General features: G+C 41.6%; 1 protein-coding gene across 3 annotated transcripts; it reads right to left on the reverse strand.

Annotated features, from left to right (window-relative positions):
• Nucleotides 1-134: 134 nt before the first annotated feature.
• On the reverse strand, nt 135-20,150 carry CHIA (chitinase acidic). 3 transcript variants are annotated; one of them, XM_019956854.2, is made up of 11 exons: nt 20,022-20,150; nt 18,154-18,183; nt 17,411-17,612; nt 9,176-9,232; nt 8,038-8,203; nt 4,188-4,312; nt 3,637-3,760; nt 3,168-3,353; nt 2,307-2,426; nt 2,078-2,219; nt 135-478 (listed from the first exon to the last, which is right to left on the reverse strand). In XM_019956854.2, exons 1-11 carry the CDS (start codon nt 20,044-20,046, stop codon nt 237-239), a joined length of 1,419 nt encoding a protein of 472 aa, XP_019812413.2. In that variant the 5' UTR covers nt 20,047-20,150; the 3' UTR covers nt 135-236. The 3 variants fall into 3 exon arrangements, with proteins under 3 accessions (XP_019812413.2, XP_019812416.2, XP_070642037.1); XM_070785936.1 differs by lacking the exon at nt 135-478 and adding an exon at nt 492-764; XM_019956857.2 differs by lacking the exons at nt 9,176-9,232; nt 17,411-17,612; nt 18,154-18,183; nt 20,022-20,150 and adding an exon at nt 8,458-8,596.
• Between the last annotated feature and the right edge of the window lie 7,599 nt (nt 20,151-27,749).

Below are 27,749 nucleotides of genomic sequence, written 5' to 3' on the forward strand. Positions count from 1 at the left end.
CAAATAAAAGACGTGTGAGGTTGTTGGTGCCATGACTTCCTCACACACACTTTTCTGCCACTCCAAGCCCATGCACAGCATATATTTTCACATCTAGAAAGGTCTCCACCCAAATCACTTAAAACCAAGGACACTCATGTTTTAACTGATGCGTTTTATTGCAGAACTCTAGGTAGGAACAAGGTGTGCTAGGCAAAGCAGACTTGTACCCTAGGAAATGGAGACACAGGTCAGTTTTATGCCCAGTTGCAGCAGTGACAGCTGGTGTCAAAGACAAGCCCGGTCAGGCAATTCTGCTTGTATGTGATTCCATTTACGCAGTTCCAGAAGGCATTTCTGTTATCCGCCACTGGGTAGAGGCCATCGGCTTTGCCAGCACAGTATCCTCTACCCTCGGAGCTGCTGCTCTTATTTCCACTCCCACTTTCGTTTCCAGGACTGCTGTTGGGCTCACTGGACTGCGTGGAGGCATTACAGGCTGAAACAGCACAAAAAGCAGACCTGGCAGAGGCTCCCAGATTCACCTAGAGGTGAAGAACTAGCAGGCCTGAGGTGAGGTCTGGAGATGGGTTGCTGTTCACTCTGGGTCCTGACACCTGAGAAGCTCACAAGGTAACGCCATACTTAGGAATTATGAAATGAGTCGCCAGTCCAGGTTCGATGCACAATACTGAATGCTTGGGGCTGGTGCACTGGGATGACCCAGAGGGATGGTATGGGGAGGGAGGAAGGAGGAGGCTTCAGGATGGGGAACACGTGTATGCCTGTGGCGGATTCATTTCAATATATGGCAGAACCAATACAATATTGTAAAGTTTAAAAATAAATAAAATTAAAAAATAAAAATAAATAAAAAGAGAGAGAGAGAGAGAGAGAGGAAAAAAAAAAAAAAGAGCAGCTCTAATTTCAATCCGGAGAAGGCAATGGCACCCCACTCCAGTACTCTTGCCTGGAAAATCCCATGGATGGAGGAGCCTGGTAGGCTGCAGTCGATGGGATCTCGAAGAGTTGGACACGACTGATCAACTTCACTTTCACTTTTCACTTTCATGCATTGGAGAAGGAAATGGCAACCCACTCCAGTGTTCTTGCCTGGAGAATCCCAGGGACGGGGGAGCCTGGTGGGCTGCCGTCTATGGGGTCGCACAGAGTCGGACACGACTGAAGCGACTTAGCAGCAGCAATTTCAAGCCAGCCTGGTTTTAAATTTTAAAAGTTCTCTCTTATGATGCTAAAATAATTTTTAAAAAATTTTACTGAGCAATCAGTATATGCAAAATGCTTTTCTAGGATTTGTGTTTAAGTGGGGGAGTAGATAGGTTCTAAGAGAAAATCCGGACAAAATTTAGAGAATTGGTACTTCCTCTGAATTATAGATTAAAAAATATGTCAGTATGGGCTTCCCTCTTAGCTCAGTCGGTAAAGAATATGCCTGCAATGCAGGAGACCTGGGTTCTATTCCTAGACTGGGATGATCCCCTGGAGAAGGAAATGGCAACTCACTCCAGTATTCTTGCCTGGAGAATTCCATGGACAGGGGAGCCTGGCAGGCTACAGTCAGTCCATGGGGTCACAAGAGTTGGACACAACTTAACAACTAAACCCTAAACCCACCCCAGTACTGCTTATAGTTTGTTATTCAGTCTCCCCAGGCAGGCTGAAAGAGACTTTTAATAAGGGTTTCATAGAAAAATAAATGCTAATATTGAAGGTCAGCCTAATTTCTTGAGGTTTTTCCACACCTTTAAGACTTAGCAGACCTGGAAAACCCTCACAGCAGACCTGGTTTCTCATTAGAGCATACAATTTCTTTTTTTTTTTTTTTACCCGCGCGCTCGGCGCCCCCCCCCCCCCCCCCCCAACTTCGGCCGAGGAGGCCGCTGCCGCCGAGCCCCGAGGTGCTGGCTTCTCCAGAGCATATAATTTCTAACAAGGAAAGAATGTAAGTGCCTCTCTCTCAGCCAGGCAACAGCAATGATGAGACTTCTGGGGGCAAAGGGTGTGGGAAGATGTTAGGCTGTCTTGAGTTGGAAAAGGAGCATCTATATACCCTGGGCATTCCCCTACTGTCACTTACTTGCACTCTTCAGGCCAAGAGCATCCTTCAAGGTATTTATCAGGGGGAACTTGCCCTGGTTGCAGAAAGTGCCTGTGAAATCATCCAGGTCAATGGCCCAGACCATGGCACCTCCAAAGTTGTTCTCCTTAAGCCACTGAGCCTATTTAAGAATCAAGGACACCAGGAGTCATTTTATTTCTTGAGACTCTGGGCTGAGCTGAAAGCACATTGGAGGGGCTGATCTTACCTTGATTCTGAAGCTGTTAACATTGTCATAACCAACCCACTCAGTGCCCTTGTAGGCATAGGGCACATTCTGAGAGTCATCCCATGCCTCAGTGGCTCCATCTTTCAGGAAGGCACAGATCTTTAAAAAGTCAAGAGATTCAAATCCTTTAAATATGACTCCCATGAAAAATAAAACATACACCTTCCTCTTTGATTTTTTTTTTTTTTTTCTGTCATGTCTCCAATTGGGGTTTTCCACAGGTTTCTAATTATGGCCTTTTATCTACAGTAAATAGCAACAAGTTGTTTTTGAAATACTCAGATGTTAACCTTATTCTTAGTGCTTGATTTTGGGAACCCACATCAGTATGGGAGATAGTTACTTAATTCCCTTATGTGTTAATATAAATGACCTTAAGTATGCAGTCTGTTGTTTGAATGGGCTTCCCTGGTGGCTCAGCAGTAAAGAATTCACCTGCAATGCAGGAGATGTGGGTTTAACCCCTGAGTTGAGAAGATCCCCTGGAGAAGAAAATGGCAACCCACTCCAGTTTTCTTGCCTGGAGAATCCCATGGACAGAGGAGCCTTGCAGGCTACAGTCCATGGAGTTGCAAAAGAGTCAGACATGACTTAGCGACTAAACAACAAACAACAATTGTAGTTTGAAGGGATATTACACGCTATAAATCTTCATACTGGATTAGGTAAATGAATAGGTTACTTATACATCTGAAGCATCTGGAGTAATATTTGTGTTAAAGTATGTAAATAGTGGACAGAATGAACATTCAAGCTTCTTGCAGGTTCTAGCCCTAAGGCTAGTGTGCAGCCCAGGACATGGCATTCCCAGAGTTCCAATGTACAGCCCAGCCTACCTACCTCATAGTAGGCCCAGAACCCAGCCTCCCTGGTGTAGGGCCCGGCAGGACCAGCTCCAGAAGTGGGGGCACCGATACCATTGTTGGAAGCGTCTCTTAGGATGAAATTGTGTCCGTAGGCAGGGAATCCAATGATGAGCTTCTCAGCCGGGGCCCCATTTTTCTTCCAGTAGTTCATGGCGTATTCCTGAAAAGGTAGCAAGTGAGTTAGAGGCCTACCCAGCTGAAGACCCCATGCTTAGTTATGCTAGTCCACTGACCTAACAGGCAAAATTTAATGATGCTCATGACATAGATTAGTTTGTACTTTTTCAAAAATATTTTGGTGAGGTTATAGTTAATGAGATAAAATCGGTCACTTAGAAGATTTATCCAAATGAGACTTTTGCAAAATTTGTTTGTTTTGTCCCTGAATCTGCATGTAATTTACATCATCTCTGGTCTGCATCTGCATCTGTGTGGAGACTCACCACATTGAGGTAAGTATTGCTGCCAGTGTCAGTTGGGTATTTGTAGAGAGGGCTGTTCTCTCCTGTGTAGCCTTCCCAGGAGCCATGGAAGTCATAGGTCATGACATGGATGAAGTCCAGGTACCTGAGGTAGAATACAGGGTTGTAAAGCATTTCCCATGGCTGTTTCCCATACTTATGTGGGCATCCCTGGTAGCTCAACATTAAAGAATCAGTGATTAAGAATCCACCTGCTAATGCAGGAGACACGGCTTCTGAACCTGGGTAGGAAAGATCCCCTAGAGATGGAAATGGCAACTCACTCCAGTATTCTTGCCTGGGAATTCCCATGGACCTAGGAGCCTGGTGGGCTACAGTCCATAGGGTCCCAAGAGAGCTGGACATGACTTAGTGACTAAATAACAATAGTAGGTATGTCCCACACTTAAGCGAGCAAAAGATACCACCTCCAAAACACCCTAAACAAAGTCCCTGGGTAGTAAGACAAAGCACAAGTCTACCTTGCAAGAGTGATGCCTACAGGAGTTTTGAGGATAAGGTGAGTCACTCACTGGGATAGCTGGGGAATCTCATAGCCAGCCTGGATATTAGAGATGCCAGCAGCTACTGCAGCGGTGACCAGCAGCCTGGGCTTGTTGGTTTGCTTGGCTTCCTGTTCAAAAGCTTCACGTGTTTCCTATAGAATAATCAAGTATAGTAAAGTATCTATGAAACTGATTTCAACTCCTTAACTATTATAAATTTATATTTGTATAATGCTTTACTTTTTCAAAATGCTTTCACATATTTTACCTTACTTTTGTTTCTCAATACTCCTATAAAGTAGACAAGATTGATGGTATTGATTGTATAGCTAATATGTGTATAAGTTAGATAATTTCACCAAAGTCTCACAGCAAGTTAGTAGCCAGGTCATGACCAAAACCCAGGTCCCAGATGATGAGTCAGAACTCTACTTATATCACTGCACTATGAAGTTATAGTTGCTGTAATAATTTATATCCAGGTTTTAGCAGTACAGAAATTTGCTTCCCTCTGTCCAGTAAATGAGCTACTTTATTGGACTGACATCCCAATAAATGAAATGTTCAATTGGTCGATGAGGAAGCTATGAACAGCCAGGTGATAGGTTCCCATTCAAGGCTAGAGGTTAATCCACCTTTATTTTGTGTGACTCTAATCTCATCCTGAGTACTGAATTCAGTTTTCATAACTGCATTATTAGGGTGTACCAGAGTGTGCTCAAGTGAAGAATGTGTCTAAAAATTGTCATATGTATGCTTGTTAAATGAACTAGGTTATTTAACTAGAAAAAAATTATTAACAAGATATTATAGTTGTCTTCAAATATTGGACCAACCAATATATTGCCAAAGGGAGAAGCTTTATTCTTTGTTAGTTCAGTGAACAGACTAGAACCAATGATTGGAAGTTATTAATTGTGACTGGAAGTATGTCTTGACTAAGAATATAGATGTTCTTTTTGATCACTAGAGCTGTTCAACAAGTAAGTGGATTGATTTTTCAACCAATGAATTACTTAATATTGAAATTATTGGATACTGGCAGACAATCTGGTGAAACAGATGGTATAGGAAAAATCTCTATCTTGGGGGAGGATAAATCTATGAAAGCCTTCCTCAGTGATCAATGCAAAGAAATAGAGGAAAACAATAGAATGGGAAAGACTAGAGATCTCTTCAAGAAAATTAGAGATACCAAGGGAACATTTCATGCAAAGATGGGATCAATAAAGGGCAGAAATTGTATGGACCTAACAGAAGCAGAAGATATTAAGAAGAGGTGGCAAGAATACACAGAAGAACTGTGCAAAAAAGATCTTCATGACCCAGATAATCACAATGGTGTGATCACTGACACTCACCTAGAGCCAAACATTCTGGAATGTGAAGTCAAGTGGTCCCTAGGAAACATCAGTATGAACAAAGCTAGTGGAGGTGATGGAATTTCAGTTGAGCTATTTTAAATGCTAAAAGATGATGCTGTGAAAGTGCTGCACTCAATATGCCAGCAAATTTGGAAAACTCAGCAGTGGCCACAGGACTGGAAAAGGTCAGTTTTCATTCCAATCCCAAAGAAAGGCAATGCCAAAGAATGCTCAAAACTACCACACAATTGCACTCATCTCACACACTAGTAAAGTAATGCTTAAAATTCTCCAAGCCAGGTTTCAGCAGTATGTGAATTGTGAACTTCCAGATGTTCAAGCTGGTTTCAGAAAAAGCAGAGGAACCAGAGATCAAATTGCCAACATCCACTGGATCATTGAAAAAGCAAGAGAGTTTCAGAAAAACATCTATTTCTGCTTTATTGACTATGCCAAAGCTTTTGACTGTGTGGATCACAATAAACTGTGGTCAATTCTGAAGGAGATGGGAATACCAGACCACCTGACCTGCCTCTTGAGAAATCTGTATGCAGGTCAGGAAGCAACAGTTAGAACTGGACATGGGCCAACAGACTGGTTCCAAATAGAAAAAGGAGAACGTCAAGGCTGTATATTGTCACCCTGCTTATTTAACTTCTATGCAGAGTACATCATGAGAAACACTGGGCTGGAGAAAGCACAAGCTGGAATCAAGATTGACAGGAGAAATATCAATAACCTCAGATATGCAGATGCCACCACCCTTATGGCAGAAAGTGAAGAAGAACTAAAGAGCCTCTTGATGAAAGTGAAAGAGGAGAATGAAAAAGTTGGCTTAAAGCTCAACATTCAGAAAACTAAGATCATGGTATCCAGTCCCATCACTTCATGCCAAATAGATGGGGAAGCAGTGGCTGACTTTATTTTTGGGGGCTCCAAAATCACCGCAGATGGTGAGCGCAGCCATGAAATTAAAAGATGCTTACTCCTTGGAAGGAAAGTTATGACTAACCTAGACAGCATATTAAAAAGCAGAGACATTACTTTGTCAACAAAGGTCCATCTAGTCAAGGCTATAGTTTTTCCAGTAGTCATGTATGGATGTGAGAGTTGGACTATAAAGAAAGCTGAGCACCGAAGAATTGATGCTTTTGAACTGTGGTGTTGAAGAAGACTCTTGAGAGTTCCTTGGACTGCAAGGAGATCCAACCAGTCCATCCTAAAGGAAATGAGTCTTGGGTGTTCATTGGAAGGACTAATGTTGAAGCTGAAACTTCAATACTTTGGCCACCTGATGCGAAGAACTGACTCATTTGAAAAGACCCTGATGCTGGGAAAGATCGAGGGCAGGAGGAGAAGGGGCCGACAGAGGATGAGATGGTTGAATGGCATCACTGGCTCAATGGACACGGGTTTGGGTAGACTCTGGTGGTTGGTGATGGACAGGGAGGCCTTGTATGCTCCGGTTCATGGGGTCGCAAAGAGTCGAACACAACTGAGTGACTGAACTGAACTGAACTGAAATCTAAAAGCCATCCTTGCTTTTCTTACTGCATTCATTTTTCCTTGGTGATCTCTTAATTATTTAACTTTATTGATGATGTCAATAAAATATATCAAATCAAGTTCTTGTCCTGAACCCCAGTTTCTCATTCATCCAGTATCTATTCATCCAGCGTCTATTGGACATTCTTATGACACCCTACAAATTCCTCTCACTCATCATGTTCAAAGACAAATTAATGAGTTTTTCTTGTTTCAAATCTACCTTCTTCCTGTATTTACCATCTTAGTTAAGAGGACCACAGTCAAATCAATTCTCAAGGACAGAAAACTGGAAGTTCTCTCTTTTCACACTTCCAATTGGTCTCCATATCCTATTGATTCTACCCTCCTAATATCTCATATACTTCCTCTTTCTGTCCTCTCTGTTAGGATCTTTGTTCAGATCCTCAGCATTTCTGGCTTGAATTATTGTAATGGACTCCTCTCTCCCTGCCTCCCTACCTCCTTGTAATTCATCCTCCATGGTTAAAGTCAGAGTAATTCTTCTAAAACATGAGTTTTGCCATATGTCTAGATTACTTAAGAATCCTTCAAAAAATTAGTACTCATTAGTACCCATGTAGAACCCAGACTACATAGGTAGTTATGACACCTATTAGTTGTTTGATGTTAGGTTACTTAAACTCTTTATATTTTAGCTTTCTCATTTGTAAAATAAAGGTTATGATACTTATAGTATCTTTATCATAGGGTACATATGAAGATGAAATGGGTTATGACTTTAAAAACAGCATATAAAATTGTGCCTGGCACATAACACATGTAATGTTGTTGTTGTTGTTATCAAATGCTGTTGAATGTAGGCATGATATCCAATAATCTTTGTGATGCAAAGATCCAGTAAGTCAAAACTCCAGTTGACTTTCATTCTGGAACCACCAGATTCTCCTTGCAAAGAATTCTTCTTTGAATTTTCTTGGGCTCGGTGCTGCCACCTTCCTCCTCACCTGCACTAAGACAGTGAAGAGATGCTTGTCCTGAGAAGGGCTTCCACGAAAGCCAGGGTACTCCCAATCAAAATCCAGCCCGTCAAATCCATACTGGTGTAGGAATTTGATGACTGAAGAAATGAAAGTCTTGCGGTTCTCCGGAGTGGCAACCATAGCAGTGAAACTGAGGGAGATTCAAAGAAGGCAGAGTGAGGCCTTGGTGGCCACGTCTTGTTGTAAAGTCAAACTCCTATATTTTTGCCTCAAAGCTTTTCATTAGGACCCAAAGCCCAGATAAAAGTATATTGCTGGTTTTCTCCTGTACTTCTTTATATAACTACTCTGCCAGCCATGGTACCTCAACGTTCTCTTTACTTTGTTATCCACCCAACTGATTTTTCTCCCAAATTGGACCTGTTGCTTTGAACACCTGTCTACCTTGGCTCACTGTGTGGTCTCTCTAAACAGTCTCTGAAGTTCATATGCCCTTAAAAGAGTCTCCTTATTTATTTTCATGACTTTCTCTTCCTTTCTTCCAGAAGGTAAATGGAGAAAAGTGCTATAATGCTCTTCTCAGGCGTTGTGCTTCTGAAATACTGTAAGAAGAGATTGTTTTGAAGTCTCAGTCACTGAATCTCTGTGAATGGAGTCCTGGAATATCCATCTAAATGTAAACATATACAACAAATTGTGTTCTATTTAGTATTGAGATTCTGGTATAGTAATTTATTTAAGTAGCATATTTGTTTAATATACATCCTTAATACCCCATCTTAGGTTATGAAATCTGAAGGAAACGGCAACCCACTCCTGTATTCTTGCCTAGAGAATCCCGTGGATTCTCTAGGCAAGGAGCCTAGTGGGCTGGTGCCCATAGGGTTGCACAGAGTCGGACACGACTGAAGCGACTTAGCCTGCATGCATGGATTGGAGAAGGAAATGGCAACCCACTCCAGTATTCTTGCCTGGAGAATCCCAGGGACAGAGAAGCCTGGTGGGCTGCCTTCTATGGGGTCACACAGAATTGGACATGACTGAAGCGACTTAGCAGCAGCAGCAGCAGGTTATGAAATCTGAAGGGACATGGGTCACACTGGGCTAACCTGTTACCCATAGCAAATTAAATGAACATCCAACGCTCTCATAGAGGACTTACGGGGCAGTTCCAAAGTTCCAGCCTCCAATGGCCAGGAGAATTTTCAGCTGGCTGTTCCTGTAAAACAAAGTAGAGAAAAGAAAAACTTCAAAATCCATGAATCCCTCAATTTAAAATAATAATGCTTTGTATCGGGCCTGATTATAAACTTTAATGTTGTCTTGATAAGATATTCTGTAGAACAATTACCCATCACTACAGAACAATTTCTTTATAAAAATTATTTGTGTTATCATTATGAATGCACAGAGTTCTTTAGCAAAATCTAAGTTAGAGGACTGCTTTTTTTCCCTTGAGAATAAAAGAACAGTTTATCCATGAGTTAAAAGGAACATGGGCTTCCCAGGTGGTGCTAGTGGTAAAGTATCTGCCTGCCAATGCAGGAGACATAAGAGAAGCAGGTCTGATCCCTGTGTAGAGATCTCCTGGAAAAGGGAACGGCAACCCACTCTTGTATTCTTGCCTGGAGCATCCAATGGACAGAGAAGCCTGACAGGCTACAGTTCAGACGATCGCAAAGAGCCGGACACGACTGAAGCAACTTAGCATATAAAAGAGACATATAAGCATACTATAGTTTAAAATATTACAGTAAAAATTTGAGGAAATAAAATAGGTTGATACTTAAGAAACTACAGAGCTTCCCTGGTGGCTCAGAAGGTAAAGAATCTGCTTGCAATGCAGGGGACCAGGGTTTGATCTCTGAGTTGGGAAGATCCACTAGAGGAGGAAATGGCAACATACTCCAGTATTTTTGCAAGGAGAATCCCATGGACAGAAGAGCCTGGAAGGCTACAGTCCGGGGGGTGGGGTGGAGTGGGGGTGACAAAGAGTCAGACACGACTGAGTGACTAACACTATTAGGGCAACCCATTTGCGTGGGATGGATGTTTCAGGGCAGCACTTGATGGGTGAGCAGGATCTCCTGGATCTTGTCCTGGAAGTTCTTTTCTGCAGCTATCCCTGCTTCAAACTCTCAAAGTTCCTCTTCCTTCTCTGTTTCTCAGGCCTAATTTTGGAAGCCCATTTGCATCTGAAGTTGCTTCCAGTACTCCTGGGCTAAACTGCAGCAAGTGAGTGTCTTATAAAATTCTCCCTCTCTTCATGGTTAAGCTCTTTAAGACCTTCATTTATGAGTTCCTGTTCCATAGGACTAGGTTTTTTAAAAATGGGATTGTACTGGGAATTCTTACATTCTATCCTATCAGCTGAAATGATAAATGTTGCTTGGACAAAATTACTTTCTCAGACTCTGTGATAATGAATATGAATCAATTGGCTTAGAATCATGAACATTTTCTGGACTAGTGGTTCTCAACCATCAGCTTAGATAAGAATAGAGTACAAGGACCAGAGTTGAAGGATAACATTAAAATTTCAGGTGTTTAACCCCTTTCTCAAAGACTGTGATTCAGTTGGATTAGGGACTGAGATTTTTATCAACTGCCTTATATGTGATTTTGATGCAAGATCAATAATAAATCACAGTTTAAGAAATACCACTTTGAAAGGCCTTGGGCTTCCCAGGCGGTGCTAGTGGTAAAAAATCTGCCTGCCTATGCAGGAGATGTAAGAGATGTGGGTTCAGTCCCTGGGTGGGAAAGATCCCCTGGAGGAGAGCATGGCAACCCACTCCAGTATTCTTGCCTGGAGAATCCCATGGACAGAGGAGCCTGGTGGGCTATAGTCCATACAGTCACAAAGAGTGGGACATGACTGAAGTGGCTTAGCATGCACACACACATCATAACTCAAATTCTAGTAGCTACATTCTAGATACTGCCACTACTGATGTTTGCAATAGCCCATAGCCTTACTTCTCCTAGATGTAACTAACCAAACAAATTAGAAATTTAAAGATACCAAGATTTTCTTGCTTGTTTTGTTTTATTTTCCCACAAAGTAGAACTCTATTAAAATACAGTAAACTCTTCTTATTTCCTGACCTCTGCTATGTCTAATCTTCAGTGTCCTCTGCCTCCTGCTCTCTGATTCAAGTAGTTAAGATGGTTTGCAGTTTCCTAGGCCATAAAAAAGATATCGAGAAGATGGTGGAGGAATAGGATGGGGAGACCACTTTCTCCCCCACAAATTCATCAAAAGAGCATTTGAACACTGAGCAAATACCACAAAACAACTTCTGACGCTGGCAGAGGACACCAGGCACCCAGAAAGGCAGCCCATTGTCTTCAAAAGGAGGTAGGACAAAATATAAAAAATAAAAAGAGAGTCGAAAGAGGTAGGGATGGAGAGCCGTCCTGGGAAGGGAATCTTAAAAGAGGAGAAGTTTCCAAACACCAGAAAACCCTCTCACCAGCAGGTCTGTGGAGAGTTTTGGAATCTCAGAGGGCAACATAACCGGGAGGAAAAAACAAATAAATAAAACCCATAGGTTACGCGCCTAACTACAACTCCCAGCAGAGAAGTAGCCCAGATGCTCGTATCCACCACAAGCAAGCGGGGGCTGAACAGGGAGGTGCAGGCTGCATTGCTTAGGGTAAGGACCAGGCTTGAATGCCCTGAGGGCAATGTGAGGGAGCTAACGTGAGATAGCAACCCAAATTGTGGGATAGCCAGAAAGAGAAGAAAAAAAAAAAAAAAAGAGGAAAGGGAAGTTTCTGGCGAAAAGCTCTAACCTAAAGCTCTGCAGGCCTGCTCACTGAACAAAGGACTGAACAAATACCAGAGGAGAGCCAGCCAGCAGTGGACCGGCCCATCCCCCGCTGGAGCAGGGAGGCAGGTGGGTGACAGCCAGAGCTGGAAAGGGGCAATCTCCGCCCCAGAGATGGCATCCTCTACCAAACTGAGAGCAGGCTTCCTGTTGTTAACCAAGTCTTCCTGGGATCCTGGATGGTTGACATCCACCAGGAGAGTCACAGCCAGAGATCAGCTCCCCAGAGGAGACACATGGCACACCTGAGACAGCGCTCCTGCTGCGCACCCAGGAAACCAAATGACTGGAGCAGAGGAGGTGATAAGACGCCCGGCCCCACCTGGGGAGACTGAGCTCGCCAAGCACTGGGTCGCCTGAGCTGCTCGGACCTGGGAAGGGCACAAAACGCAGGCCCAACCAAGTCTGTACCTTTGTGGAGTACCTGAGAACCTGAACCTGAGTGGCTTAGACCTGGGAAGTGCATACAATCCAGGGCCTGCCTTTGATAGTTCCTTTGCAGAGCAACTTGGAGCCTGAGCAGTATAGACCGGGAAAGCACACACATGGTGGGCGGGGAAAAACCCAGTGTGGCCCAGACACTGTGAACACTCCCCACACACGCCAGTGATATTTGTTTGCGGTGCTCCTCCCTCCCCGCAGCCCAATTGAAAAAGTGAGCCTAAATAAATGGCCACCTTCGCCAACTTGTGTCAGGGTGGAAGTTAGATACTGAAGAGACTTGCAGAGGAAGCCAAAATAAACAAAGAAGAAGGAACCACTTTGGAAGTGACAGGTGCAACAGATTAAAACCCTGTAGTTAGCATTGGCTATATTGGAAGAGACCTATAGACCTTGAGAAGAATTATAAGCTGAAACAAGGAACTATCTGAAACTGAACTGACCCCATACTGCCCCCAACAGCTCCAGAGAAATTCCTAGATATATTTTACTATTATCATATTTTAATTTAAATTAAAAAAATTTTAAGTTCTTTATCACTCCTTTAATTCTTATTTTTAAAACTTACTATTACCTTGCCAAAAAAAACCCCTATTTTTAAAGCAAATTTCATATTTTTAAAATAACTTTTGTGATTTTTTTTTAATATTGTATTTTTGAGAGATTTTTAATCTTTGCTTTTTGGTATTTGTTATCAATTCTGTACCTTTAAGATTCCACTTTTCAGTACTCATTTTTACTTAGGAGTTTGATTACTGGCCGGAGAAGACAATGGCAACCCACTCCAGTACTATGCCTGGAAAAATCCCATGGACGGAGGAGCCTGGTAGGCTGCAGTCCATGAAGTCGCTAAGAGTCAGACACGACTGAGCGACTTCACTTTCACTTTTCACTTTCATGCATTGGAGAAGGAAATGGCAACCCACTCCAGTAGTCTTGCCTGGAGAATCCCAGGGACGGGGGAGCCTGGTGGGCTGCCGTCTATGGGGTCGCACAGAGTTGGACACGACTGAAGCGACTTAGTGATTACCGGCTTGATTGCTCTCTCCTCTTTTGACTCTCCATTTTCTCCCCCAGGTCACCTCTATCTTCTCCCTCCCCTTTATGCTGCTGCTGCTGCTAAGTCACTCAATGGTGAAAAATTGAAAGCATTTACCCTAAAGTCAGAACTGGACATGGAACAACAGACTGGTTCCAAATAGGAAAAGGAGTACGTCAGGCTGTATATTGTCACCCTGCTTATTTAACTTATATGCAGAGTACATCATGAGAGACGCTGGACTGGAAGAAACACAAGCTGGAATCAAGATTACCAGGAGAAATATCAATAACCTCAGATACACAGATGACACCACCCTTATGGCAGAAAGTGAAGAGGAACTAAAAAGCCTCTTGATGAAGGTGAAAGTGGAAAGTGAAAAAGTTGGCTTAAAGCTCAACATTCAGAAAACTAAGATCATGGCATCCGGTCCCATCACTTCATGGGAAATAGAGGGGAAACAGTGGAAATAGTGTCAGACTTTATTTTTGGGGGTTCCAAAATCACTACAGATGGTGACTGCAGCCATGAAATTAAAAGACGCTTACTACTTGGAAGGAAAGTTATGACCAACCTAGATAGCATATTCAAAAGCAGAGACGTTACTTTGCCAACAAAGGTCCATCTAGTCAAGGCTATGGTTTTTCCTGTGGTCATGTATGGATGTGAGAGTTGGACTGTGAAGAAGGCTGAGTGCCGAAGAATTGATGCTTTTGAACTGTGGTGTTGGATAAGACTCTTGAGAGTCCCTTGGACTGCAAGGAGATCCAACCAGTCCATTCTGAAGGAGATCAGCCCTGGGATTTCTTTGGAAGGAATGATGCTAAAGCTGAAACTCCAATACTTTGGCCACCTCACGTGAAGAGTTGACTCATTGGAAAAGTCTCTGATGCTGGGAGGGATTGGGGGCAGGAGGAGAAGGGGACGACAGAGGATGAGATGGCTGGATGGCATCACTGACTCGATGGACGTGAGTCTGAGTGAACTCTGGAGTTGGTGCTGGACAGGGAGGCCTGGTGTGCTGCGATTCATGGCATTGCAAAGAGTCAGACACAACTGAGCAACTGAACTGAACTGAACTGAACTGAACCCTAAAGTCAGGAACAAAACAAGGATGCCCACTCTCACCACTACTATTCAACATAGTTTTGGAAGTATTAGCCACAGCAATCAGAGCAGAAAAAGAAATAAAAGGAATCCAGATTGGAAAAGAAGAAGTAAAACTCTTACTGTTTGCAGATGACATGATCCTCTACATAGAAAACTCTAAAGACTCCACCAGAAAATTACTAGAACTAATCAATGAATATCGTAAAGTTTCAGGATATAAAATTAACACACAGAAATCCCTTGCATTCCTGTACACTAACAATGAGAAAACAGAGAAATTAAAGAAACAATTCCATTCACCATTGCAATGAAAAGAATAAAATACTTAGGAATGAATCTACCTAAAGAAAAAAAAGACCTATATATAGAAAACTATAAAACAGTGATGAAAGAAATCAAAGATGACACAAATAGATGGAGAAATACACCATGTTCATGGATCAGAAGAATCAATATAGTGAAAATGAGTATACTACCCAAAGCAATCTATAGTTTCAATGCAATCCCTATCAAGCTACCAACAGTATTTTTCAGAGAACTAGAACAAATAATTTCACATTTTGTATGGGAACACAAAAAACCTTGAATAGCCAAAGCAATCTTGAGAAAGAAGAATGGAACTGGAGGAATCAACCTGCCTGACTTCAGGCTATACTACAAAGCAACTGGTCATCAAGACAGTATGGTACTGGCACAAAGACAGAAATATAGATCAGTGGAACAAAATATAAAGCCCAGAGATAAATCCACACACCTATGGACACTTTCTCTTTGACAAAGGAGGCAAGAATATACAATGGAGGAAAGACAGTCTCTTTAACAAGTGGTGCTGGGAAAACTGGTCAACCACTTGTAAAAGAATGAAACTAGAATACTTTTTAACACCATAAACAAAAATAAACTCAAAATGGATTAAGAATCTAAATGTAAGACCAGAAACTATAAAACTTCTAGAGGAAAACCTAAGCAAAACACTCTCTGACATAAATTATAGCAGGATCCTCTATGACCCACCTCCCAGAGTAATGGAAATAAAAGCAAAAATAAACAAATGGGACCTAATTAAACTTAAAAGCTTTTGCACAATGAAGGAAACTATAAGCAAGGTGAAAAGACAGCCTTCAGAATGGGAAAAAATAATAGCAAATGAAGCAACTGACAATTAGTCTCAAAAATATACAAGCAACTCCTGCAGCTCAATTCCAGAAAAATAAACGACCCAATCAAAAAATGGGCCAAGGAACTAAACAGACATTTCTCCAAAGAAGACATACAGATGGCTAACAAACACACGAAAAGATGCTCAACATCACTCATTATCAGAGAAATGCAAATCAAAACCACAATGAGGTACCATCTTACACCAGTCAGAATGGCTGCTATCAAAAAGTCTACAAACAATAAATGCTGGAGAGGGTGCGAAGAAAAAGGAACCCTCTTACATGGTGGGAATGCAAATTAGTACAGCCACTATGGAGAATAGTGTGGAGATTCCTTAAAAAACTGGAAATAGAACTCCCATATGACCCAGCAATCCCACTGCTGGGTATATACGCCGAGGAAAACAGAATTGAAAGAGACACATGTACCCCAATGTTCATCGCAGCACTGTTTACAATAGCCAGGACATGGAAGCAACCTAGATGTTCATCGGCAGACGAATGGATAAGAAAGCTGTGATACACATACACAATGGAATATTACTCAGCTATTTAAAAAATGCATTTGAATCAGTTCTAATGAGGTAGATGAAACTGGAGCCTATTATACAGAGTGAAGTAAGTCAGAAAGAAAAACACCAATACAGTACATTAATACATATACATGAAATTTAGAAAGATGGTAATGATGACCCTATATGTGAGACAGCAAAAGAGACACAGATGTAAAGAACAGACTTTTGGACTCTGGGAGAAGGTGAGGGTGGGATGATTTGAAAGAATAGCATTGAAACATGTATATTATCATATGTGAAATAGATTTCCAGTCCAGGTTCAATGCATGAGACAGGGTGCTCAGGGCTGATGTACTAGAATGACCCAGAATGATGGGATGGGGAGAGAGGTGGGAGGGAGGGTCGGGATGGGGAACACATGTACACCCATGGCTGATTCACGTGAATGTCAGGCAAAAACCACCACAATATTGTAAAGTAATTAGCCTCCAATTAAAAAAAAGTCTGCCTTGAACAATTAAAAAAAGATATTGATAGAGAAAAGAAGGAAGAAACAGAACTAATTTTTTAATACTAGCTAAAGCAGGCAATGTTCTATGTTATCTATAGCCTCAATACTTGAAGTTCAGTTCCTGGACAAGAAACATAGACATCACTGGGAAGCTTGTTATAAATAGTGTCTCAGAGACATTACTTTGCCAACAAAGATTCGTCTAGTCAAGGCTATGGTTTTTCCTGTGGTCATGTATGGATGTGAGAGTTGGACTGTGAAGAAGGCTGAGCGCCGAAAAATTGATGCTTTTGAACTGTGGTGTTGGAGAAGACTCTTGAGAGTCCCTTGGACTGCAAGGAGATCCAACCAGTCCATCCTGAAGGAGATCAGTCCTGGGTGTTCTTTGGAAGGAATGATGCTAAAGCTGAAACTCCAGTACTTTGACCACCTCATGCGAAGAGCTGACTCATTGGAAAAGACTCTGATGCTGAGAGGGATTGGGGGCAGGAGGAGAAGGGGACGACAGAGGATGAGATGGCTGGATGGCATCACTGACTCGATGGACGTGAGTCTGAGTGAACTCCGGGAGTTGGTGATGGACAGGGAGGCCTGGCGTGCTGCGATTCATGGGGTCGCAAAGAGTTGGACACGACTGAGCGACTGATCTGATCTGATCTGATCTAGGTTCCACCTGAGACTCACTGAACCTGTACTGCATTTTAAGAATCACTTGTTTGCACATTATTTAATGTCTAGGAAGTATTGGCCTGGGAGATACTAACTCAGATATCTCCCCTTTCTCTTACTTTTTTTTCAGGTCATTGAAAGAACTATAGAGAGCCACATCATTCCATTCAATGGTGGTGATCTCACTGTTACTCATCCCAGCGAAGGCATAGATCAGGTGAGTGCAGAGGCAGGGGTCGATGTTGTCAGGCTTGAAGCTTCCCAGGCCTGGACGGTACTGGGCCCAGTTAGAGAAGTAGCATACCAGCTGGTAGGCAGAACCTGAGGATAGTCAGAAGTAAGAACAATGGCCTGAGTTAGGTACCACTGAAATGTGCTATAAGTGTTAGCCTTGCCTCTGTTTGCCTCCCTTTCCCTCAGATGCCTGTTCTCTGTGCAGGGTTGGTTGGTAGGAACACCTTCACAAATGAGTTCAAAGCTTCTAATGTGGGAACAAGTCACTGACTTGAGGCTGGTTATTTTGAACTTTGACAGATTCACTTTGTGATCTCAGCTAAGCTGGAGAACCACTTGAGAAAAGATGCGTAGTAGTCCTCCTATGAAGCCCAGTGAATACCAATGTATAATTCTCAGGTGATTATGCTGAAGAGGATAGCAGTAGCAGCCAATACATCAAACCCATCTGTTTGTGAAGAAGACAGTAGCTTTCTTTCCTAGTACAGCTTATCTCTTGGGTATATTTTTTTTAAGTAATATTGGGATATGGAAAATAGCATTTAATACATTAAGCAGACAAAAATTGCATTTTGTATAATTTAGAGAGACATTATGTCAAGGATAAAATACAGAGTCCATGACTTACCTAGCTGAGCATTCAGCAGAAAGGCCAGACCTAGAGAGAAAGAAACAACATGAATTCTGAACCAGTTGTCTGTATCTTGCCAAATATAATTCTGAAGCCTTGGGTACCATGCTATGGGTCATAGATGTTTACAATCCAAGTGGCACTCAGGGGTTATGCCAAATAGTAGGCTTTTCAAGGAAGGCAAAGGGATTCCCTGGTGGCTCAATGGTAAAGAATTTGCCTGCCAATGCAGGTGACATGGGTTTGATCCCTGGGTTGAAAAGATCCCCTAGAGGAAGGCATGGCAACCCTCTACAGTATTCTTGCCTGGGAAATCCCAAGGACCGAGGAGTGTGGTGGGCTATAGTTCATGGAGTTGCAAAAGCGTAGGATACAACTTAGTGACTAAATGACAACAAACAATAAAGCTGCAATTCCTTTCTCTTAGTCAAAAATGAGCATGGCTCCCTATTCTTCCATTTCCATGTCAGTAATAAATGTTATTGAATGCGGAGTTGGAAGCCTACTATCTATGGAAGATCTACTTACTGAAACTATCCAAAATTTACTCTACTCAGTGACTACACACCCATCCATGCTTCACTGTCCTTAACTCTGATGAATACAGCCTTCACACACAAAGCATCCTCTAAATCAGTGAACTCAGTATCTCCCAGAGCCTTGGGATTTATTTAAACCAACTTTAAAAACACTTATAGCAGAAGAGAAGAACTAGGAACTGTGAGGCAAGACTCCAGATGGCATTCCCTGGCTTCTACCAGAGCACTTTTTTTTTTTTTTTTTTTTTGCTCACAGTCACATTTTTTAATGAAATATATCTTTAAATTATACAGGGCAGTGACACAGCTTCCTGGGCCCTCTAGAGCTTCTTATTCAATGGGTCTGGGATGAAGCCAAGAACTTGTAAAGTTTAACAAGTATGCACAGAAGATTCCCAGCAACAGAGAAGTTTGGCAAACACTGAGCTAGCATTGGCCCTGATGTCCAGCACTCCTCCAAGGACTCTTTGCAGAGGAGGTAAACTTCAGCACAGCAGTCAGCCTCCTGGTCAGTTAATGATTAACTCATGTGTACCAGAGCACTTTTGATCTGATTGTTTTATAAACTGAGTTGGAGATCTCATCTGGAAAAGCTGAAGCTATAAAAAGTTTGTAAATCTCAGCTCTAGAGCAACTAATAAGCTGTGGATACTGCTTGGCTCTAAACAATGTACTGAATCTACCCATTTAAATGATTGAATTTCTGATATTTTTATAATATATCAGCAGTATAATAGAACAGTAAGGGATAAAAGAGGAATAATCCTGAAAACAGTAGAAAAAAAGACAACTTGCATAACTGTATCTCAGTTCCTACTGATTTCCATTTCTGAAAAAGATAGACCAAAAACACAAACATGTAAATAAAAATAATACCAATTAAAATGAGTTGGCATAGGAAGATGAATAGAGAAAAGGAAACAACCCAACAAGAGATGGGAGAGTAAGACAAGCACTGGCAGAAAACTAGCCTTTCTTTCAGGACTGTGCTTATGGCATCAAAGAAGATAGAAATGCTGCCATAGACAATTGAGAAGAGGATTAGAAGCAGACATATTTGTGTATGTCAGGATTCCCTTGGAAATTTGAAATGATGAAAGAAGAATAGAAAAACGTAGAGCTATGTGTGAAGACTACTTCATGCCTTTCAGGTCCAGAGAGGGAAAGAAATCAGGTAAGAATAAGGTTCCCGTGGCGGATTCATGTTGATGTATGGCAAAACCAATACAATATTGTAAAGTAATTAGCCTCCAATTAAAATAAATAAATTTAAATTAAAAAAAAAAAAAAAAAAGAATAAGGCTCCATCCCCAATTACGGACTCACCTGTGAGGAAAATAAGTTTTGCCATGGTTGCCGTCAGTACTTGCAGAGCCTGGATTTGCCTTTTATACCATCTGACAAACAGGTCATCACAAAGGATATCTTCCGAGCAGAGAGCATCTAATCCAGATGTGTATATAGCTAATCAGTAAGTCAACAGATCTCCTCCCCTACAAACAACCACTCATGGACTTCTAACCTGCACTTCCCCCTCACCACCTCCTCTGCTTAATAAAGACAAAACATCATGTCTCCTAACGGGGTGGTAGAGACCATCACCATGAAAAATACAAGCTTGATAGGTTTTTTGGCAGTTCTCAGCCATGATAAGCATCCATTTAAACATTATGATTAGGTTTTTATGCTATTTCGTGCCTGGCATCAAAGCATGTATTTATTGGAAAGTAAACACTAAAAATCCTTGGAAAGTATTAGTTGTTTTTAAATATTTTTCCTTTGTAGAATTAGTCTTTTATAATTTGTACAATCAGTGCCTAAGGAACTTTCATCTTATTCAGTTCAGTTCAGTTGCTCAGTCGTGTCCAACTCTTTGCCACCCCATGAATCGCAGCACACCAGGCCTCCCTGTCCATCACCAACTCCTGGAGTTCACTCAAACTCACATCCATCGAGTCAGTGATGCCATCCAGCCATCTCATCCTCTGTTGTTCCCTTTTCCTCCTGCTCCCAATCCTTCCCAGCATCAGAGTCCTTTCTAATGAGTCAACTCTTCTCATGAGGCGGCCATGAGTTTGAAACTGGAGTTTCAGCTTTAGCATCATTCCTTCCACAGAACACCCAGGGCTGATCTCCCCTGAATGGACTGGTTGGATCTCCTTACAATCCAAGGGACTCTCAAGAGTCTTCTCCAACACCACAGTTCAAAAGCATCAATTCTTCGGCGCTCAGCCTTCTTCACAGTCCAACTCTCACATCCATACATGACCACTGGAAAAACCATAGCCTTTGTTGAAAAGGCTATGAAAACTAGATGGACCTTTGTTGACAAAGTAATGTCTCTGCTTTTGAATATGCTATCTAGGTTGGTCATAACTTTCCTTCCAAGGAGTAAGCGTCTTTTAATTTCATGGGTGCAGTCACCATCTGCAGTGATTTTGGAACCCAAAAAGATCAAGTCTGACACTGTTTCCACTGTTTCCCCATCTATTTCCTAGGAAGCGATGGGACCAGATGCTGTGATCTTCGTTTTCTGAATGTTGAGCTTTAAGCCAACTTTTTCACTCTCCTCTTTCACTTTCATCAAGAGGCTTTTTAGTTCGTCTTCACTTTCGGTGCTACTTTATGAACATTCTACCCACACCTGTTCTTTGAAATGATCTTAGTCATGTGTGCTCAGTCACTCAGTCATGTTTGACACTTTGTGATCCCATGGACTGTAGCCCACCAGGCTCTTTTGTCCATGGGATTTCCCAGGCAAGAATACTGGAGTGGGTTACCAGAAGGAAGTAGGTTCCTTCTCCAGGGGATCTTCCCTACCCAGGTTTGGAACCTCTGTCTCCTGAATTGGCAGGCAGATTATTTACCTCTGAGCCACCCAATGTGAGGCAATCTTAGTCATCATTATACAGTAATTTTATCTAAGAACATATGGTTCCCAAAATGTACTCTCTGGAGGTCAGTGAGAACTCCCTAATCCACAGGTCCAAATTACATCTAAAAAATGTTCAAAAATATTTTTTGCTGTGGAGAGATGGTAGTGATGATATTGAAGAGTTTATTTTAATAGAAATATTTGCATTGTGACCTTGTATAGAATTTTTTGTTTAAAATTAACTCCAATCCACCCTCCTAAACATTATGCACTACTATTATCCTATAAAAAAAATTTCTGCTTCAGCCAAAATGGTCTATTCTTTGTCCCCAACATGTTTTGCATGCCTTTGCTCACACTGTCTTTCCATACTTTGCATGTAATGTCTTCTCCTTCTCTTCACTGCCTACCACAGTATTAGTTCTTTAAAGCCCAGGTTGGATCCTCTCTTTGAAGCTCAATGATCTCTCCTTTCTCTGAAATACTTATATCCTCTAGTGCACACTGCCTGTGTTTGCTTCCATGATGCTGTCTTATGACAGTACCTGGAAAGCAGTTGGTGAATATATGAGTGCCCATCATGGGATGCCAGCAACTTAGCAGACTTATTGTACATATAGACTAGTTTTTATTTTTATCACATTTAAAAACTATATTGTATCCATTCACCCAGTGATAATTAGGTTCCCACTCATAGGACCAAAGAAAGTTTGGTAGAAGTGCTGCCAGGGATTTCAGTTATAAAAATAATGTCAACAAACACTACAAGCACCTATATATGCCAGAGATTGTGCTTGATATTTATATTATTAAGAATTTATTTTTTGCAAGTGAATAAAACCAACTTTGGGCTTCCCAGGTGGCTCAGTGGTAAAGAATCCACCCGCCAATGCAGGAGACATAAGAGATGTTGGTTTGATCCTTGGGTCAAGAAGATCCCTTAGAGAAGGAAATGGCAACCCATTCCAGTGTTCTTGCCTGGGAAATCCCATGGACAAAGAAACTGGAGGGCTACAGTCCATGGAGTCACAAAAGAGTCAGGCAAGACTTAGTGACTAAAACAAACAAACAACAACCAAAAACCCAACTCTCACAAGCACAAAACATTATATTACAAGAATATGAGGAAGCTCACAGAATCAAAGATAAGAACATGGGATGTGCCACTGATAACAACAAATATCACATTTCTTAGGTTAGCAAAGTAGGAGGTGGGCCTAGGACCAATAAGCTCCAATTTTATTTTTTATTCATGTGTCAGTCCATACAAGAATCCAAGTCCTGGGAGAAATAGTGTGATTGTGTAGCTTTGAGAGTGAGCCACTCTTTTGCTTAAGGAAAGAACAGGGCACTTGGATTTAAAGTTCCATCTGGATTGGCCACAAAATGAAATTCTAAAAGAATGGAGAGTGAATACTGCAAGACTAAAAAACAATGTTCGTCAGAGGGCTCCACAACATTATTTTATTTAGCCTATGAAAGAATTATTACTGTCACTTCAATTTTGTAGATGATAAAATTAATCAAACAAATCTTAAGCACCAGGTCCTGGATTCAGTGCAAAGGCTAGGGGTGTCCACAATGGAAATCTCTTACTATTTACTTTGCATTGCTTCCTTATATAAAGTGGTCTAGTTGGTGTCCTAGGTTGAACTGGGAAAAGGAGATTCTATAAGGTTCAGTTCAGTTCAGCCACACAGTTGTGTCTGACTCTTTGTGACCCCATGGACTGCAGCACACCAGGATTCCCTGTCCATCACCAACTGCCAGAGCTTGCTCAAACTCATGTCCATCAAGTCAGTGACGCCATCCAACCATCTCATCCTTTATCTTCTCCTTCTCCTCCTGCCTTCAATCATTCCCAGCATCAAGGTTTTTTCAAATGAGTCAGGTGGCCAAGTATTGGAGTTTCAGCTCCAGTATCAGTCATTTAAAAGAACACTCAGGACTCATTTCCTTTAGGATGGACTGGTTGGATCTCCTTGCAATCCAAGGGACTCTTAAGAGTCTTCTCCAACACCACAGTTCAAAAGCATCAATTCTTCAATGCTCAGCTTTCTTTATAGTCCAACTTTCATGTCATACATGACTACTGGAAAAACCATAGCCTTGACTAGATGGACCTTTGTTGGCAAAGTAATATCTCTGTTTTTTAATATGCTGTCTAGGTTGGTCATAGCTTTTCTTCCAAGGAGCAAGTGTCTTTTAATTTCATGGTCCAAGTCACCAACTGTAGTGATTTTGGAGCCCCCCAAAATAAAGCCTGTCACTCTTTCCACTGTTTCCCATTCTATTTTCCATTAAGTGATGGGACCAAATGCCATGATCTTAGTTTTCTGAATGTTGAGTTTTAAGCCAACTTTTTCACTCTCCTCTTTCACTTTCACCAGGAGGCTCTTTAGTTCTTCACTTTCTGCTATATGGATGGTGTCATCTGCATATCTGAGGTTATTGATATTTCTCCCAGCAATCTTGATTCCAGCTTGTACTTCTTCCAGCCCAGTGTTTCTCATGAGGTACTCTGCATATAAGTTAAATAAGCAGGATGACAATATACATCCTTGATGTACTCCTTTCCCTATTTGGAACCAGTCCATTGTTCCATGTCTGATTCTAACTGTTGCTTCTTGACCGGCATACAGATTTCTCAGGAGGCATGTCAGGTGGTCTGATATTCCCATCTCTTTAAGAATTCTGCACAGTTTGTTGTGATCCACACAGTCAAAGGCTTTGGCATAGTCAGTAAAGCAGAAATAGATGTTTCTCTGGAACTTTCTTATTTTTCCAATGATCCAATGGATGTTAGCAGTTTGATCTCTGGTTCTTCTGCCTTTTATAAATCCAGCTTGAACATATGGAAGTTCTTGGTTCACATACTGTTGAAACCTCGCTTGGAGAATTTTGAGCATTACTTTGCTAGCGTGTGAGATGATTGCAATTGTGTGGTAGTTTGAGCATTCTTTGGCTTGCCTTTCTTTGGGATTGGAATGAAAACTGACCTTTTCCAGTCCTATGGCCACTGCTGAGTTTTCCAAATTTGCTGGCATATTGAATGCAGCACTTTCACAGAATCATCTTTTAGGCTTTGAAATAGCTCAACTGGAATTCCATCACCTCCACTGGCTTTGTTCGTAGTGATGCTTAAGGCCCACTTGACTTTGCATTCCAGGATATCTGCCTCTAGGTGAGTAATCACATCATCATGGTTATCTGGGTCATGAAGATGTTTTTTGTGTAGTTATTCTGTGTGTTCTTGCCACCTCTTCTAAATATCTTCTGCTTCTGTTAGGTCTATACCATTTCTGTCCTTTATTGTGCCTATCTTTGCATGTAAAGTTCCTTTGGTATCTCTAATTTTATTGAAGAGATCTCTAGTCTTTCCCTTTGTATTGTTTCCTCTCTTTCTTTGCATTGATCACTTAGAAACGGTTTCTTATCTCTTCATACTATTCTTTGGAACTCTGCATTCAAATGAGTATATCTTTCCTTTTCTCCTTTGCCTTTAGATTCTCTTCTTTTCTCAGCTATTTGTAAGGCCTCCTCAGATAACCATTTTGCCTTTTTGCATTTTTTTTTCTTGCTCATTCCCTCTGTACAATGTCATGAATCTCCATCCATAGTTCTTCAGGCACTCTATCAAATCTAATCCCTTGAATCTATTTGTAACTTCCACTGTGTAATCATAAGGGATTTGATTTAGGTCATACCTTAATGGTCTAGTTATTTTCCCTACTTTCTTCAATTTAAGTCTGAATTTTGCAATAAGGAGTTCATGATCTGAGCCACAGTCAGCTCCCAGTTTTTTTTTTTTTTTGCTGACTGTATAGAACTTCTTCATCTTTGGCTTCAAAGAATATAATCAATCTATTTCAGTTTGATTTTGGTATTGACCATCTGGTGATGTCCATGTGTGGAGTTGTCTCTTGTGTTGTTGGAAGAGGGTGTTTGCTATGACCAGTGCATTCTCTTGGCAACACTCTGTTAACCTTTGCCCTACTTCATTTTGTACTCCAAGGCCAAACTTGCCTATTATCCCAGGTATCTCTTGACTTCCTAGTTTTGCATTCCAGTCCCCTATGATGTAATGGACATATTTTTTGAGTGTTAATTTTAGAAGGTCTTGTAGGTCTTCATCAGATCAGATCAGATCAGTTGCTCAGTTGTGTCCGACTCTTTGTGACCCCATGAACTGCAGCACTCTAGGCCTCCCTGTCCATCACCAACTCCCGGAGTTCACCCAGACTCACGTCCATTGAGTCAGTGATGCCATCCAGCCATCTCATCCTCTGTCGTCCCCTTCTCCTCCTGCCCCCAATCCCTCCAGCATCAGAGTCTTTTCCAATGAGTCAACTCTTCACATGAGGTGGCCAAAGTACTGGAGTTTCAGCTTCAGCATCATTCCTTCCAAATAAATCCCAGGGCTGATCTCCTTCAGAATGGACTGGTTGGATCTCCTTGCAGTCCAAGGGACTCTCAAGAGTCTTCTCCAACACCACAGTTCAAAAGCATCAATTCTTTGGCGCTCAGCCTTCTTCACAGTCCAACTCTCACATCCATACATGACCACAGGAAAAACCATAGCCTTGACTAGATGAACCTTTGTTGGTACAGTAATGTCTCTGCTTTTGAATATGCTATCTAGGTTGGTCATAACTTTCCTTCCAAGGAGTAAGTGTCTTTTAATTTCATGGCTGCAGTCACCATCTGTAGTGATTTTGGAGCCCCAAAAAATAAAGTCTGACACTGTTTCCACTGTTTCTCCATCTATTTCCCATGAAGTGGTGGGACCAGATGCCATGATCTTCGTTTTCTGAATGTTGAGCTTTAAGCCAACTTTTTCACTCTCCACTTTCACCTTCATCAAGAGGCTTTTGAGTTCCTCTTCACTTTCTACCATAAGGGTGGTGTCATCTGCATATCTGAGGTTATTGATATTTCTCCTGGAAATCTTGATTCCAGCTTGTGTTTCTTCCAGTCCAGCGTCTCTCATGATGTACTCTGCATATAAGTTAAATAAACAGGGTGACAATATGCCTTGACATACTCCTTTTCCTATTTGGAACCAGTCTGTTGTTCCTTGTCCAGTTCTAACTGTTGCTTCCTGACCTGCATACAAATTTCTCAAGAGGCAGATCAGGTGGTCTGGTATTCCCATCCCTTTCAGAATTTTCCACAGTTTATTGTGATCCACACAGTCAAAGGTTTTGGCATAGTCAATAAAGCAGAAATAGATGTTTTTCTGGAACTCTCTTGCTTTTTCTATGATCCAGCGGATGTTGGTAATTTGATCTCTGGTTCCTCTGCCTTTTCTAAAACCAGCTTGAACATCAGGAAGTTCACGGTTCCCATATTGCTGAAGCCTGGCTTGGAGAATTTTGAGCATTACTTTACTAATGTGTGAGATGAGTGCAATTGTGCAGTAGTTTGAGCATTCTTTGGCATTGCCTTTCTTTGGGATTGGAATGAAAACTGACCTTTTCCAGTCCTGTGGCCACTGCTGAGTTTTCCAAATTTGCTGGCATATTGAGTGCAGCACTTTCACAGCATCATCTTTCAGGATTTGGAATAGCTCAACTGGAATTCCATCACCTCCACTAGCTTTGTTCGTAGTGATGCTTTCTAAGGCCCACTGGACTTCACATTCCAGGATGTCTGGCTCTAGGTCAGTGATCACACCATCGTGATTATCTGGGTCATGAAGATCTTTTTTGTACAGTTCTTCTGTGTATTCTTGCCACCTCTTCTTAATATCTTCTGCTTCTGTTAGGTCCATACCACTTCTGTCCTTTATCGAGCTCATCTTTGCATGAAATGTTCCTTTGGTATCTCTGATTTTCTTGAAGAGATCCCTACTCTTTCCCATTCTGTTGTTTTCCTCTATTTCTTTGCATTGATTGATGAAGAAGGCTTTCTTATCTCTTCTTGCTATTCTTTGGAACTCTGCATTCAGATGTTTATATCTTTCCTTTTCTCCTTTGCTTTTCACTTCTCTTCTTTTCACAGCTATTTGTAAGGCCTCCCCAGACAGCCATTTTGCTTTTTTTGCATTTCTTTTCCATGGGAATGGTCTTGATCCCTATCTCCTGTACAATGTCACAAATCTCGTTCCATAGTTCATCAGGCATTCTATCTATCAGATCTAGGCCCTTAAATCTATTTCTCACTTCCACTGTATAATC

This window comes from Bos indicus, chromosome 3 (genome assembly GCF_029378745.1).
Source record: "Bos indicus isolate NIAB-ARS_2022 breed Sahiwal x Tharparkar chromosome 3, NIAB-ARS_B.indTharparkar_mat_pri_1.0, whole genome shotgun sequence".
Lineage (NCBI taxonomy): Eukaryota > Metazoa > Chordata > Mammalia > Artiodactyla > Bovidae > Bos > Bos indicus.